This window comes from Cordyceps militaris, assembly GCF_000225605.1.
Source record: "Cordyceps militaris CM01 unplaced genomic scaffold CCM_S00005, whole genome shotgun sequence".
Taxonomy (NCBI): Eukaryota; Fungi; Ascomycota; class Sordariomycetes; order Hypocreales; family Cordycipitaceae; genus Cordyceps; species Cordyceps militaris.
In genome coordinates this window covers 2,217,656-2,230,857 of record NW_006271973.1, presented here as the reverse complement: position 1 = coordinate 2,230,857, position 13,202 = coordinate 2,217,656, and the positions used below count along the sequence as shown (strand labels likewise).

Here is a 13,202-nt window from a genome sequence, read left to right as displayed (position 1 = left end):
TATGGGTAATGAGAGAGCAAAACGAAGTGCATATTAAGTTCCAAAGACATGGCAAACATGGCGCAGATGGTCCCAGACAAGATTTCTACGGCTGAAATGACAGCATCGATATCAATCGCGCAAAATCTCGTGGTGAATCGAAGCTATAACCACCACAAGAATCTCCCAGGGAGTGGTGGCTACAACTTGTTCTACATCCTGCAAACAGGCTTTCTCGACTACCGTCCTTGCCATGTCTGATGAAAAAGTCTGTATCACTCAGGGCTAGTTTGACCTAGAAGTAAATTTTGGCTCTGAAAGTCTCACGCATTCTAGATTCTTCGACTTTCCTCTTGTCACCCGATAGACGCCCGACTTCTCCGGATGGTTCACGGGCGAAGCCGGCAGAGAAACAACCTAGGTATCATGTATCATGCACGAGCTTTTGTTAGAATACACTCTCCTAGGGTTTCTAGTCCTTCAATATCTCTCCATTTTTCATCCTCCTACAGTCACATTGGCGAAGACGTATGGAAGGATGGTGGCGATATACGCCAACTTCTGGGCCCTGTTGGACGTGTGCCCAGTCTCGGCGTATGTTGTGGTTTTCCTGCCGAATCTGCCATGCACTTGAGTCCCCACAGCAATATACTCGTCGTCGAGGGAGTTTTAACTTTTCAGAACATGTAGTAGGGGATGATGCAAACTCAGAAAAACAAAATTTGTAGGAGAGAAAGTATCGTTCAAGTGGCTCGGTGTAAGTGGCGGAAAGGGCTGGAACGCGGGAGCCAAAATAGAATAGGAAGAAAGTAATAAAATGCAATGTAAAAAGGGTTTATTAGTACCTGGTTTAGCAGCGAAGTAATCTTTTTGCATAGCGATATATACACTTTCTCCAGCCCATCATGAAAAGTTTCCGCTTGGCTTTGTAAACCATAAAAAGACTCGTCAATGTTGTAAACCTTGATGCAGTCTGCCCTATGCTCTTTTATTACTTAAAGCCCCCGTCCTCTGTTCTTCTTTTCTTTTCTGCAGGTTCATCATCCTATCATCTCAGATTCTCACCTTACCTTTGCATCCACCAACAACAACGAACAAGACACAAGAGAGTTCACACACACACAGACACACACACACACACACACATCACACATCACACATCACCTCACACATCAGAACCACCTTTGCTCAACGCCAGGGATCCCCCAAACCCACTAGCTGTTCCTTTTGAACACCATCCATACAACAAACCCCTCCAAAACACTCACTACACGTCCCCACCCCCCAAACCACTGTCAAGATGATGGCCAAAGAGGAATGCATGGGTCTCCTCAACGAGATGAACATGGCGCACCTTCGGGGTTGTGTTGAGCTAGCCAGAGTCTGGCAGAACACGTGCCTGTCGATCGTGCACGACTCAGACTGGGAGCTGCGAAAGCTGATTCGGCAGCCCGGCTGGGATCATGCCACTGTCGATGAGATCATTCGGCAGACGCACTTGGCATTGAGGGCCGAGGTGGAACGTCTCGAAAACCTCATGATGGAGTCGCATCGTGAATTGGAGACGCGCATGAACGGTCTGCTGCGGCACGTCCCCAGTAGAAATGAAAGAAGGGAGCTTCAGGAGGCTATAGAGGAGATTCTAGTGGCTTCTCTAGTGAGTATCGAGAGGGATAAAGAGGAAGCTTAGGCTTCGCGAGCAGTGGGTGGCCGGGGTGCCTTTGTAGGCCATGTTCAGGCTGTTTAGCCCTCTTTTTTCAAATGTCTTGCATTTTCATATCAGCATTCAGTCATTTTTATCAATATACCACTGTTCAAGCTGCATACAATATAAAAGTGATGATAGGCTAATTACTCCTTCCAACCAGCCGCTGCTCTGTCTAGATTAAACGCGGCGCTGATCAGAGCCAGATGGCTGAACGCCTGCGGGGTGTTTCCCAGCTGCTCTCCGCTGCGCGCAATCTCTTCCGAAAACATGGATAGGTGATTTGAAAAGCTCAACATGTTTTGGAACAAATTCAGGGCAAGTCCACGGTACTTGGGTTCGTAGACACTGGCGCGCGTCATGGCCTCAACGAGCCAAAATGTACACATGCTAAAGGCCCCTTCGCGGCCTCCGACACCATCATCCGACAATTCAGTATCGTAGCGGTAAACCAGTCCAGTGCTGGTGAGACCCCCCTGCTCGGGCGGGAGCAGGATTTTGTCGAGGGTTTTGATGAAGCGGGGGTCGCACGGCGAGATGAAGAAGACAAGTGGCGCGATGAGGATCGACGAGTCGAGCATGGTGTTGTTTTCGTAGCTCTGAACAAAGCACTCGAGCTCTTTGTTGTAGCCTTTGGCCATGATTTCTTCGCAGAGGTCATCTCGTGCTTCCATCCACTTGGCGCGGTTGGGGCACGGAAAGCAGCGCTTCTCGGCTAAGCGCAAGCCACGGTCAAAAGCCACCCATAGCATGATTTTGGAATATGTAAAGTGCTGGCGCTGGTTGCGTACTTCCCAGATGGAATTATCTGGCTCGTCCTTGATGGTCAAGACATAATCCAGCAACTCGCGCACGGCAACCCAGAGGTCCCACGGCACGGGCTTTCCGTATTTATTGTACAGATAAATGCCGTCCATCAGCTCGCCGTAAATGTCAAATTGCTTGTGGAACGCAGCACCGTTGCCGATTCGAACAGGGCGACTGTTTCGATATCCGTCAAGATGGTCTAGTGTGGACTCGGGAATGTCCGTCGCACCGCGAATCGTAAACATGATGGGCAGCGCATCATCGAGGCCCCGACTCTGGAGGCGCTCCATGATAAAGTTCATATATGCATCCGCTTCGGCCTTGAATCCGAGGCGTAGCAAGATATAAATGGTGAAGCTCGAGTCGCGGACCCAGCAGTAGCGATAGTCCCAGTTTCTAGAGCCTCCGATATGCTCAGGTACGGAGAAGGTGGGTGCAGCAACAATTGCGCCGGTTGGTTCTAATTCAAGTTAGCGGAATAAGAGCAAGATTTGGCCAAATATTGTACCAAAGGTGAGCATCTTCAGAATCATCAAGCTGCGGGAAACCACCTCCACCCACCGGCCGGTATACTTGGACTGTGCAATAAAGTCCTGCCAAAAGACCTGTGTATCGTGCTGCTGCATATCCAGCAATTCAGTAGTGATGAATTCGTCAACATGATTATCGATGTCGTTGCGGACTACAAATGAAAGAGCCTCGCCTGCTCGAATTTCAACACGAGCAACAAGACCCTCGCCGAGCATTCCGTCGCGTCGCTGCTTGGTGAAGCTGATACTGGGGCGTGTTGCGCCGTTGACACTCTCGGCAACAACATCGAGCTGCAATTTGACATCTTTGCTGTGAAATGTAGCGACCTTGCTCTCCTCAGCGGCCGGGCTCTGCGTCCCCCTGTGGACAGTGGTGACGTGGACCTCTTGGCCGTAGCCAAACGCGGGGAAGATTTCCACATCTATAGCAACATTAGATTGACTATGCATGTGGCTTGTGCAGAAACCAGGAACGCACCAATAGTGAGAAATCCGCGAACGCACTCCACTCGGCGGACCAGCCACTTCTTCAGTTCGGCCTGGACGCTCGCCGCTTCCCGAAACAAGCCTTGATCGCTGCTGCTGCGGGAGACGACCTTGGTGCTCTTGGGGCGAGGAAAGAAATCGATGAGGTCCACAACGCCGTCTTCGTGGATGTAGCGCGTCTGCAAGAGGCACGACGAAGGTAGGTATTGCTGTTTCGTGGTGCACCCGAGCTCGGGCGGCGGCGAAATGTTGAAATGGCCGCCCTTGTCCTTGTCTAAGAGGCGGCAGAAGACGGATGGCGAGTCAAAGTCGGGCCTGTGCCACGGGTCAGCAAACGACACTTTGAGAGCAGATGGTGCTCGAGTAAACAACTTGCCAGCACATGAAGTCAATGCTGCCATCGATGCCAACCAAAGCGCAGGTGTGCATGTTTCCGATCATTCCGTAGTCCTCGATGGGCAGATACCCACCAGTGTGCTCACGACGGGAGTGGCCCGCGTGGGATGTATGGGACGATTCCTCCATGGCGCAACTATCTTTCAACAGGCTAGTTATAGTAGCAGGAGGGGTTGATGATGATTTTTTTCCGTTTGGATGATGTAGGTGTTCGGAGGACTCTTGTTTATGAAAGGGCGAGGTGGAAGGAGGGTGCGGGGCATCATCGTGAGAAGCAAGCTACCCGTTGGTCACTAACACGCTATACCTCGATTATACGCCGCTGTATCAATATAGCTGTTATTGTCTCCTTGTTCTTTTTATCTTTACTTCCTCCTTTATTATCTTCGTTTTCACTTTACTTTTCTTGTATAGTTTCTCTTCCTTTTTGTCATCGAGCAAGCTGCCGATCGTGTTACCCAGTATAACGACTCTTGTCACCTCGATGCGGGGGAGGGGCTGAAAGTCGAGACATTTCGGGCGGCGAGGTCGGGACCCAAAGGAAAACGGTTGCTTTTTTTGCGATCCAGGTTCGTTGCTTTCATTTTAAAATCCGAGACAATGGCTTCTTTCCTATCAATATTCTTCTTTCCCAAACTGCAAGAGCCACTTATAACCTCCAGTACCGACCCGAGGCGTCTAACATAGTCGTCAGCCTTGTTCTATATCTCAAGCATCATCACCTGCTAGCGGACCAGAAATTCTATATTCGACCCGAGTTTTCAGACCAAAACTTCCTCCAGCGCGGGTCGGCGCGGTAATGAAGCTAGCCTCGCTCGTCCAATGCCACATGCCACCACTCGAAGTCACCGTTCGTTGAGAGCGAAGGACTAAAAAACAAATACAATCGCTGCGCTGCGATTAGTCTTCATATCAACCTAAAGAAACCCATACAACGCCACGAAACGACTCCCATTCACCAGTGAATTTGCCCAAGCAAAACACTGCAAATACTTCACAGCCCCGTGCTGCGGGGCCGCCCATTCAGCTCCGGTCCCCGGTCCGTCTCTCATATATTATATCCTCCGACTCACCCCATTTAGTAATCTTGCATCAATCGTGCTCCAGCCATCTCTAACCACTCCAACCTGACAGCGTACACTTTTTCCACGATGCCGCGCACCGCCCTCTTCGTCATTGACATTCAAAACGAGCTCGCCGGGCATCCGCCGACCCAAGTCCCCAGCGCCGCGCGGATCCGCGCCGCCGGCGAGCGCATCCTCGCCGCCAGCCGGGCCCTCGGTTCTACGAATACGCCCAACGGCGGCGAGCAGCAGCCCGCGCTGACCGTCTTTGTGCAGCACGAGGAGAGCCCCGAGAGCGGTGGCTCGCTCGTGCGCGGCGCGGAGCTGTGGAAGCTCGTCTTTCCGCCCCGCGACGGCGCCGCCGACGAGATTCTCATCGCCAAGACGACCCGTACGTTGTTATTATTGTTTTTTCATCCAGGAAAAAATACTTCAGATGAGGACTGACACAATGCAGAAAACACGTTCGAGTCAAACCCGGACCTGGCAGACAGGCTCAAGGGCGCGGGCGTGGACCACATCGTCGCCTTTGGCCTGCAGAGCGAGTGCTGCGTAGGGGAGACGTGCAAGGGCGCGCTCGCAGCGGGCTTTCGCGTGTCGCTGCTGCAGGGCGCGCACTCGACGTACGACAGCCAGGGCAAGACGGCCGCCGAGATTGAGAAGGAGGTGGAAGAGATGCTGGTAAGCCGCGGCGCAAAGGTGGTGCCGTGGGAGCTTGCCGTGTCGCAGTGGCAAACGGCTGGCGTGGTGTGCTGATTTTTTTGCGTGGCCTATTCGATTTCTTTCTTGCTTTCTTTCTTTCTTTTTCTCAACGTGCCGAACTGGCCTGTCGGCTCCCGCGTTTGTCGTCGACTGTAGTTGCCGTCGTCGAGTCAAAGAACCGACTATGAAGCGCTGCGCCTCGGACATTGGTACAATAAAAATCTAAGCGGCAAAGAAATAGATCATGCAAGTGTCCGTACGCTTTCAAGGACTATACGGAACGCGGAAGATAGTTTCTTTGTGCCCTCGCCGGGCGGAATGCACAGCCATCATTACCCGCACCATCACATCAAAGACGACTTCCTCAACAGTGTCATTCCAAGTTCGGATAGTGCTTTGATACTATGAACAAGACAAAAAACAGCTGTACTCGCAAATTCAATGCTATTCGATTCGATATAAATTGGAATGATTCCTCCGAATAGAATTCACCTCTTCATGCCAGCATCCTCATCATCCGCAATCATGTGTTTCCAGACCATCCAGTACAAATGCGGCCACGAAGAAAAGAACTTCCTTCACTGCCGCAACCGCTCCGGTATTCGAGGCTTCTTCAAGCGCGTCAAAGACCTTCTACACCACCACCAAGTCAGGACCCTGAACTGCGACCACTTCCCGCGCGTCCATGTGCGCCGCGACCACAACTGCCATCCGTGTCTGACACGGCAGATTCCCGACCTTCTCAAGCGCGAGCACAGACGCCTCTGCACCATGAGGGGCGACTTTTCAAGCGAATTCGCTGACAATGGCCTGTCCCGGAGTCGACTGCTGAATGCCCGTCCTAGGTGTGTGATCGCCACTCTGCCCTCCTGGGCCAAGATTTCATCCTCGCTAACGTTGCTTTCATAATAGTCTCAGACCGCAGCGCGCAAAAAGAGACTTGCATGCCCAGTACAGAAGACATGGTCTGCCCAGGTACGCTTGGCTATCCTCCGAGGACGTCGTGTCGGACCAAGCCAGCCCGTCAGCGCCGCCTAGGGAGACGGCCAACGCACGCAATAGCAGAGGCAGATAGTGTCCGTCTCTAAGTCCAAGCGTATGGACAGACCGCCCAGTCAATGACTCTGTGGCATCTTTCACATGTGTCACGGCGCGCCAGCTGGAGGCGTCGGCCGCTCAAAGGGGATCCGTCGCGCATCAGGATTCGTAAGTCCTCACCCATGTATGCTGATGTATACAATAATCAAATACAAATGGCGAGTTTTGTCACCGGCCATGGTCGGTAAGCTGCCTCGCCCCGATTGTCACTGAAGTGCACAGGAAGAAAAATTGGGTATGGGAAGGCGTTCAACGCGCTTTGTTTCGATAGATCAACAGGAACCATATACAGACAACCTGGGGTTGTGCATGGCAACCTCTTTGGTGGAGTGGCCCTAAAATACAAAAAAACAGTAACCTTGACCGAACTTTTCCCCATGCAGAAACAAAAGACTCGCTGGATGTGATATGACATGAATAAAAGGAGTTGTGGTGAAGGGGTAAGGGTGAGTCTTGAAAACAGAGTTCAGGCGGATACTGTCGCTTGTATGCGCCTGTGGCTACCTACCTATCAAGCAAGGTGCCGCCAAAGACGACCCGGAGCACTTGACGCGGCACACAGTATCCGGCATTTCTGAGAAATGGTGCTTGTGTTGGCACGTATCGGATAGGCGGGCGTGCCTTGCGCGACACATAATCAGCTGGACTGCGTCGCAGCAAGCTTCGTTCGCTGCATGCTTATTGAGCTTTGCCATTCTTGGCTGAAGCATCGAGCTTGGCAATGTCAACGCTGACCTGCTTGTCCACACGCGCCTGAAGCTCCGGGCGGTAGCCCAAAACAAAGAGGATTTCGAACCAGACAAACATTGGGGCAACGAAGAGGGCCTGAACCAGTCTGTCTAGCAGGGCTGGGGCACGTCCTTCAAAGGCGGCGTGGCCAATGAACTGGGCAATCCAGGCCAAGACGTGAGCACCTACAGCGACCTGCAAGGTTTCCTCGGGGTTCTGCAGGCTCATGTGGCGGGCAAAGGCAGTGCTGCCCAGGCAAAACGCGCCGAGGATGAAGCCCGCAACAGGTTCGAGCAGCAGGTAGAGGACGGTATAGATGAGCGCAATGATGGTGCCGAGATTAAGGTCAAGATTAGGGACTGAGAGCCATGGTGGCAGGTCGACGAGAGGTCCCGTATATGTCGCCTAAATTTGGCATGTTGAGTACGACGCGATTGGAGGTGGGGGGCTACACCAGTTAGGCAGGGGGTGACCTACGACAGCAAAGGCAGAAGTCAGGATGACAGGGACACAGAGCATGTGAATACCCTTGTTGATGCGATTGTAGTGATAAGTAGCATACTGCAGAAGAAAATCAGCAACAGAAGAATAGAGATTGCTGAAAAAGGGCGCGGCGGGAGGCGCGGGCGCATACAAAGACGAGATGTCTCTCGAGATCAAGCGACATTTTGGCAATTGGTCACGCGAGCGTCGCGCGATGGTAAGCTAGAGCAGAGCTGGGGACAAAAAGGGCTGAACCGAGTAGCCGAGTAGCGAAAAAGGGCGAGCAGGAGAACGATGGTATGTCTCCAGCTGGACGGGGGCTTTGATGCAACAAAATGACGGGCAATGGATTGGCGATGATGAAAGAGTGTGTGGAAAGAGAGCCTTCTCCAGCCCTTTTTTTTTTTCTCCTCGGTCGCGAGGAGCTCCCAAGTCCAGAGCGGTCGTTCAAGCTGGGGGCGTCTCGGGGGGAGCGCCGAAGGGGTGCGTGTTCGTGAGTGGGCTGGCAGAGGCTTGCAGTGAGAGCCAACGGCGGGCGGATCTGTCCTTTTTTTTAGTGGAAAGAACAAAGCAGAGGGCGCTGGAGGCCAGGTCGGATAAGCAGGGTGGGCTGGGAAGCCAAAGGGCTGCGGTTTCTTGGTTGGCCGGGAGAGGCGGAGCTGTGGGATGGGAAAGGGGAGAAGGAAAGTGAGGCCGCTGGCGAGAATTTGGAAAGCCCGTTTCCAAGGAATGTCGGATGTTGTCTGGCAGCTGCATGGCAAACGGGTTGAGCCATCGCATGTGCCTGCCCGAGGAGCTGACTGGCTGCATGTTTATCCGTAGTACGGATACGCGATACGTGTACAGCTTGTTATCGACAGGTATCTTGGTGCTTCAGCAGAAACGGCAGTATTCTACAAGAGACTGCTCAACAGCTTTATTATTGGATGGAATTGCATCTAAGACGCCTTTTACTACTTTTTAGGTAATTCGGATTTTCTCTTTAGAATATATTTCACGAAGAATCTTGTCATCAATATGTACCTACCTATGTATTCCAGTACACCAGTCCCCACTGCTCAGCATGTGGCCACTGTAAGCCGCTGTCCGGCTTCCGCAATAGTCTCGAGCGCACGGACCACTTACATGCTTTGTCCGATTTTGACCCATCGCGAAATCGAGCCAGGCAGCATCAGCCAGCGCCTTTTCATCTTCATCCCTCGCATCCCAAACCCGCGCGCCACGCCTCCGACGGCTTCCATCCCGGTGGGCAAGCCAGCAGTGCAATTCTCGCGGTCTGAATTTCCAGTCCTGACTTGACAACCTTGTCACCTGCCTGCCGCCCTTGTTGCCTGAGTGCCGCCCCGGAACGAAACCTCTTTACGCCCCTCCCACCGAAACCGATTTTGCTTCGCGACGCGCCGACCGATGCAAGAGTCCAATCGCGATTAATCGGCGCTTCGAGGCGGGCTTTTACTCGCTCCTTTGGTCCTTGTGTCATTTGGTAGTGGACGCTCATTCCGCTTGCGCGCGATACGAAACGCCCTTGCGACGCGACAAAATTGCTTCCTCTCGCCGAATCCTCGCCACGCTTCGTCTGTCCCGACCGCCATCATGTTCTTCCTGAAAAATATGGAGCGCAGAGTTACTCTGCATCCGTCGTACTTTGGTCGCAACATGCACGACTTGGTTACTAGCAAGCTGCTCAAGGATGTCGAGGGAACATGCGCTGGCAGCTACTACATCATCTCTATCATGGATACCTTTGACATCTCCGAGGGCAAGATCCTGCCTAGTAACGGTCTAGCCGAGTTTACTGTCTGCTATCGTGCCGTCGTCTGGCGACCATTCAAGGGCGAGACTGTCGATGCCGTCGTGTACTCGATCAACCCGCAGGGGTTCTTTGCCCAGGCTGGTCCTCTGCGACTCTTCGTCTCGGCACATGTATGGGGACTTGCTACCAGGTTGCGCAGGCGTTTACTAACCATGTTTCTAGTTAATCCCGAGCGATACCAAATGGGACCCCAATGCGACGCCCCCTCAATTCACAAACAACGAGGACACCGTCATCGAGCCCAGCACACATGTACGAGTAAAGATTATCGGAACGAGAACCGAAGTCGGCGAGATGTGGGCAATTGGCAGTATCAAGGAAGACTACCTGGGGTAAGATTCTGTGCCCGCTGTGCCAACGCAGCCTGATGCTAACAACCTGTAGATGTCTCCAAGATTAAGACTGTAGATGACCCGAGTCACCCGGGTACACGGCCTTGCGTCGAAGCACTGCTTCGACCAGTATTTTCCCAAATAAGGAGAAAACATACAGTCACGGTGACATGGGTGGCCCATACAAACCCAAGCGCTTAAATCGGCGTGCTGTTATGATTGAGGCTTGGTCTATGGCATGTTGGTTGGCTGCAAGGCCGGTGTATGCTGCTGGATAGTGTAAAGAATTCAAACGTCTCAGCCGTACCAAACAGAATGCCTGCTCGCGCACATATTTGGTGCTCAGCGGCCTTGAATGTGACAGTGCACCAATCCAAGCCACATTCGCCCGCCAATGCATGCATGAACCGGTGGCTTCATCCGACTCGCGGCCTCCATCCCGCACTCCACCCCCGCTGACCTGGTCCGATCCGACGCCGGCCAATGTGCGTCACTCCGTTTGCGCTCCGCGGGAGCTACTTGGGCGCGCCCAAACGTATTCGTCTCGTCTCTACTGACAGAGCCTAAATGCCCGTAACCTTGTACTCAATGGAAGTACTAGAGTGTTCCAACTTGCCCACCGGACAGCCTTATTTAAAGAAGCCCGACACCCCGCAGGCTAAAATGTTGGGTAGCGCCCTCCAGTACAACACAACGACCCAACACCAACTCCTCCTCCTTCTCCTAGACCAATCAAGCTGCGTCTGCATTCTGCGCGCCGTACTTTTTTCATTCCGGTCCCATCATATCAGATCATCAGCGCGGCAAAAAATAATCGACAACATCTCTTCAACACAGCCGCCATCATGCAAGCGTCCAACCGTCTCCGTACCGTCTTCGCCGACGGCAAGCAGGCCATGGGCATGTGGCAGATGATTCCCGGCGCCAACGTGTCGCGCATCCTCGCGAGCTCCGGCGTGGACTGGATCATGGTGGACTGCGAGCACGGCAACATGGATGGTAAACATTGAGGAGCGAACTGCTGGCTGCGGCGGGTAATTAGAGAGCTAATGTGCATTGACAGACAGGGCCATGCACGACGCGGTGCCGGCAATTGCGGCGCTCGGCGTGTCGCCCATTGTGAGAATCCCAGACATGCAGGGCTGGATGGTGAAGCGTATGTAATAGCATGTCTCCCCGACGAAGCGCACCAGCTAACGGTGATATATACAGGCGCTCTAGATGCTGGCGCTCATGGAGTAAGTCTTGACATAAGTATAAAAGCGCGGCAGAACCTGACCAAACGTGCAGATTCTCGTGCCGTTGCTGCGCTCGGCCGCGCAGGCCCGCGAAATCGTCGAGAGCGCCAAGTTCCCGCCCGTCGGCAAGCGCGGGTTCGGCTCCCCCATTGCCCTCTCGCGCTTCACACCTGTCCCGTCCTTTACCGAGTACTTGCAGCAGGCCAACGACGCCATCCTGACCATGGTGCAGATTGAGACACAGGAGGCGCTCGATGAGGTGGAAGAGATTGCCGCTGTCCCGGGCATCGACGTGCTGTTTGTCGGGCCCTTTGATCTCGGTATATTTGTCCCTTCTCTGTCTTTTTCTCATCTCCCTCGGCAACCGTTCCCCCTCTGACACAGCGACAGGCAACAACATTGGTCAGCCGATCCTCAACGGCGTCGTCACGGATGAGCTCAAAGCGGCCATTGCCAGGGTGCTGGCCGCCGCGCACAAGGCTGGCAAAAAGTGCGGCATATACTGCGCCAACGGCGCGCAGGCCAAGGCCAGCGCGGCGCAAGGGTTCGACATGATCAACGTGGCGACCGACTACACGTCGCTCGAGGCGCTGGTCAAGGAGGAGCTGAGCGTCGCGTCGTCGCAGGCCAAGCCTGAGCGAGGCGTGTCGTACTAATAAGCCTTGGGAGGCGATTGTCATTTCGCAGGAATAGATAGTCCCCGCTAGTTCTTTTCAACCTGGTCCATCTTTTCTTCCACCTGCTCGACAGTGAATCGGTGCATCAGCTTGGGCCCCTTGTCCGGCTTGCCGGGCTGCTCGGCGGGTGCATCCGCCTTGGCGATGTGAATCTGGTACATGGTTAGGTCACTGTGTTTGTCTCTTTTCTGTATAAAAGAAATTGATCGCGTACCACCGGGATGTCGAAATCGTACATATTGCGCCAGGCTTCGGATTCGGGCAGCGCAAGATTGACCTCTTTGTAGGCAAACGGCCGCTTGTCCCAGACGTTGGACAAGACGTCCTTGGCTTGCGTACAGAGACCGCAGTTGTCACGGCTAAAGAGGGTGATTCTGCAGGCGTGGAACAGGGAGCGTGTGGCAAACATGGCTGCTGATGAGAATGTGTTGGAGAACGAAAATGAACAAGATTGCTGGTTGTGGTGTTAGGGGTACTGATCGTCTCCACATGCTGCACTACGGCAGCCTATAGGTGAGTTGTCGCCAAATCCCAATTCACACCCAGTGTGTGGTTAGATATAAAATAATACGTACGCAAGTAGGCCGTTATATTTTTTAGATATATATTATCCTTATAGCCAGTTAGCAGCTACTAAGCTAGCCAGCCAGCCAGTAAGGAAGCCAGCTAGCGAGGAAGCTAGCCAGCCAGCGAGTAAGAAAGCCAGCTAGCCAGCTAGCGAGGAAGCTAGCAAGGAAGCCAGCCAGCCAGCCAGCAAGGAAGCTAGCCAGTAAGGAAGCTAGCTATATACGCGAGTGAGGCCTATTTTTAGATAGGGTACTAGATAGGTCTCTTTTTTAATAGCTAATTTTCCCCTATCACAACGCTATTAGGCGTCTAACACGGCTTCTAAAAAAACATAAAAGATCTTTAACACGTAGCAGCAGCCTGATAGCGTTGTAATAGGGGAAAAAAACATGTTAAGTGGAAAACGTGTCTAGTGCCCTATCAGAAAACAGGCCTTACGCGCGTAGGTAGCCAGCTAGCAAGGAAGCCAGCTAGTAAGGAAGTCAGCTAGCAAGCAAGCTAGCTAGCCAGCTAGTAAGGAAGCCAGCTAGCAAGCAAGCTAGCAAGGAAGTAGTAGGGCACTTATTATTAAAGAAGCTTACTAGCTACCTAGGTAG

At 53.0% G+C, this 13,202-nt stretch overlaps 7 protein-coding genes across 7 annotated transcripts; 4 read left to right on the top strand and 3 right to left on the bottom strand.

Moving 5' to 3' along the window:
- Window positions 1–1,830: 1,830 nt before the first annotated feature.
- On the bottom strand, window positions 1,831–4,032 carry CCM_07064 (glycosyl hydrolase; the record flags this gene model as incomplete). The annotated part of the gene is made up of 4 exons (XM_006672202.1): window positions 1,831–2,951; window positions 3,000–3,443; window positions 3,500–3,822; window positions 3,884–4,032. 4 exons carry the CDS (start codon window positions 4,030–4,032, stop codon window positions 1,831–1,833), a joined length of 2,037 nt encoding a protein of 678 aa, XP_006672265.1.
- A 1,022-nt stretch (window positions 4,033–5,054) lies between these two features.
- CCM_07063 (isochorismatase hydrolase) lies at window positions 5,055–5,723 on the top strand (the record flags this gene model as incomplete). The annotated part of the gene is made up of 2 exons (XM_006672201.1): window positions 5,055–5,358; window positions 5,425–5,723. The coding sequence occupies 2 exons, from the start codon at window positions 5,055–5,057 to the stop codon at window positions 5,721–5,723; spliced, it is 603 nt and encodes a 200-aa protein (XP_006672264.1).
- A 1,722-nt stretch (window positions 5,724–7,445) lies between these two features.
- Window positions 7,446–8,163, bottom strand: CCM_07062 (DUF962 domain-containing protein; the record flags this gene model as incomplete). The annotated part of the gene is made up of 3 exons (XM_006672200.1): window positions 7,446–7,901; window positions 7,974–8,057; window positions 8,131–8,163. 3 exons carry the CDS (start codon window positions 8,161–8,163, stop codon window positions 7,446–7,448), a joined length of 573 nt encoding a protein of 190 aa, XP_006672263.1.
- Window positions 8,164–8,733: 570 nt separating this feature from the next.
- Window positions 8,734–10,128, top strand: CCM_07061 (DNA-directed RNA polymerase II; the record flags this gene model as incomplete). Its single annotated transcript, XM_006672199.1, has 4 exons — window positions 8,734–8,800; window positions 9,042–9,253; window positions 9,467–9,619; window positions 9,955–10,128. The coding sequence occupies 4 exons, from the start codon at window positions 8,734–8,736 to the stop codon at window positions 10,126–10,128; spliced, it is 606 nt and encodes a 201-aa protein (XP_006672262.1).
- Window positions 10,129–10,362: 234 nt separating this feature from the next.
- CCM_07060 (Pyruvate/Phosphoenolpyruvate kinase) lies at window positions 10,363–11,134 on the top strand (the record flags this gene model as incomplete). Its single annotated transcript, XM_006672198.1, has 3 exons — window positions 10,363–10,386; window positions 10,439–10,609; window positions 10,916–11,134. The coding sequence occupies 3 exons, from the start codon at window positions 10,363–10,365 to the stop codon at window positions 11,132–11,134; spliced, it is 414 nt and encodes a 137-aa protein (XP_006672261.1).
- Window positions 11,135–11,292: 158 nt separating this feature from the next.
- CCM_07059 (Pyruvate/Phosphoenolpyruvate kinase) lies at window positions 11,293–12,018 on the top strand (the record flags this gene model as incomplete). Its single annotated transcript, XM_006672197.1, has 2 exons — window positions 11,293–11,362; window positions 11,747–12,018. The coding sequence occupies 2 exons, from the start codon at window positions 11,293–11,295 to the stop codon at window positions 12,016–12,018; spliced, it is 342 nt and encodes a 113-aa protein (XP_006672260.1).
- Window positions 12,019–12,065: 47 nt separating this feature from the next.
- CCM_07058 (glutaredoxin, putative) lies at window positions 12,066–12,448 on the bottom strand (the record flags this gene model as incomplete). Its single annotated transcript, XM_006672196.1, has 2 exons — window positions 12,066–12,191; window positions 12,254–12,448. The coding sequence occupies 2 exons, from the start codon at window positions 12,446–12,448 to the stop codon at window positions 12,066–12,068; spliced, it is 321 nt and encodes a 106-aa protein (XP_006672259.1).
- Window positions 12,449–13,202: the final 754 nt, after the last annotated feature.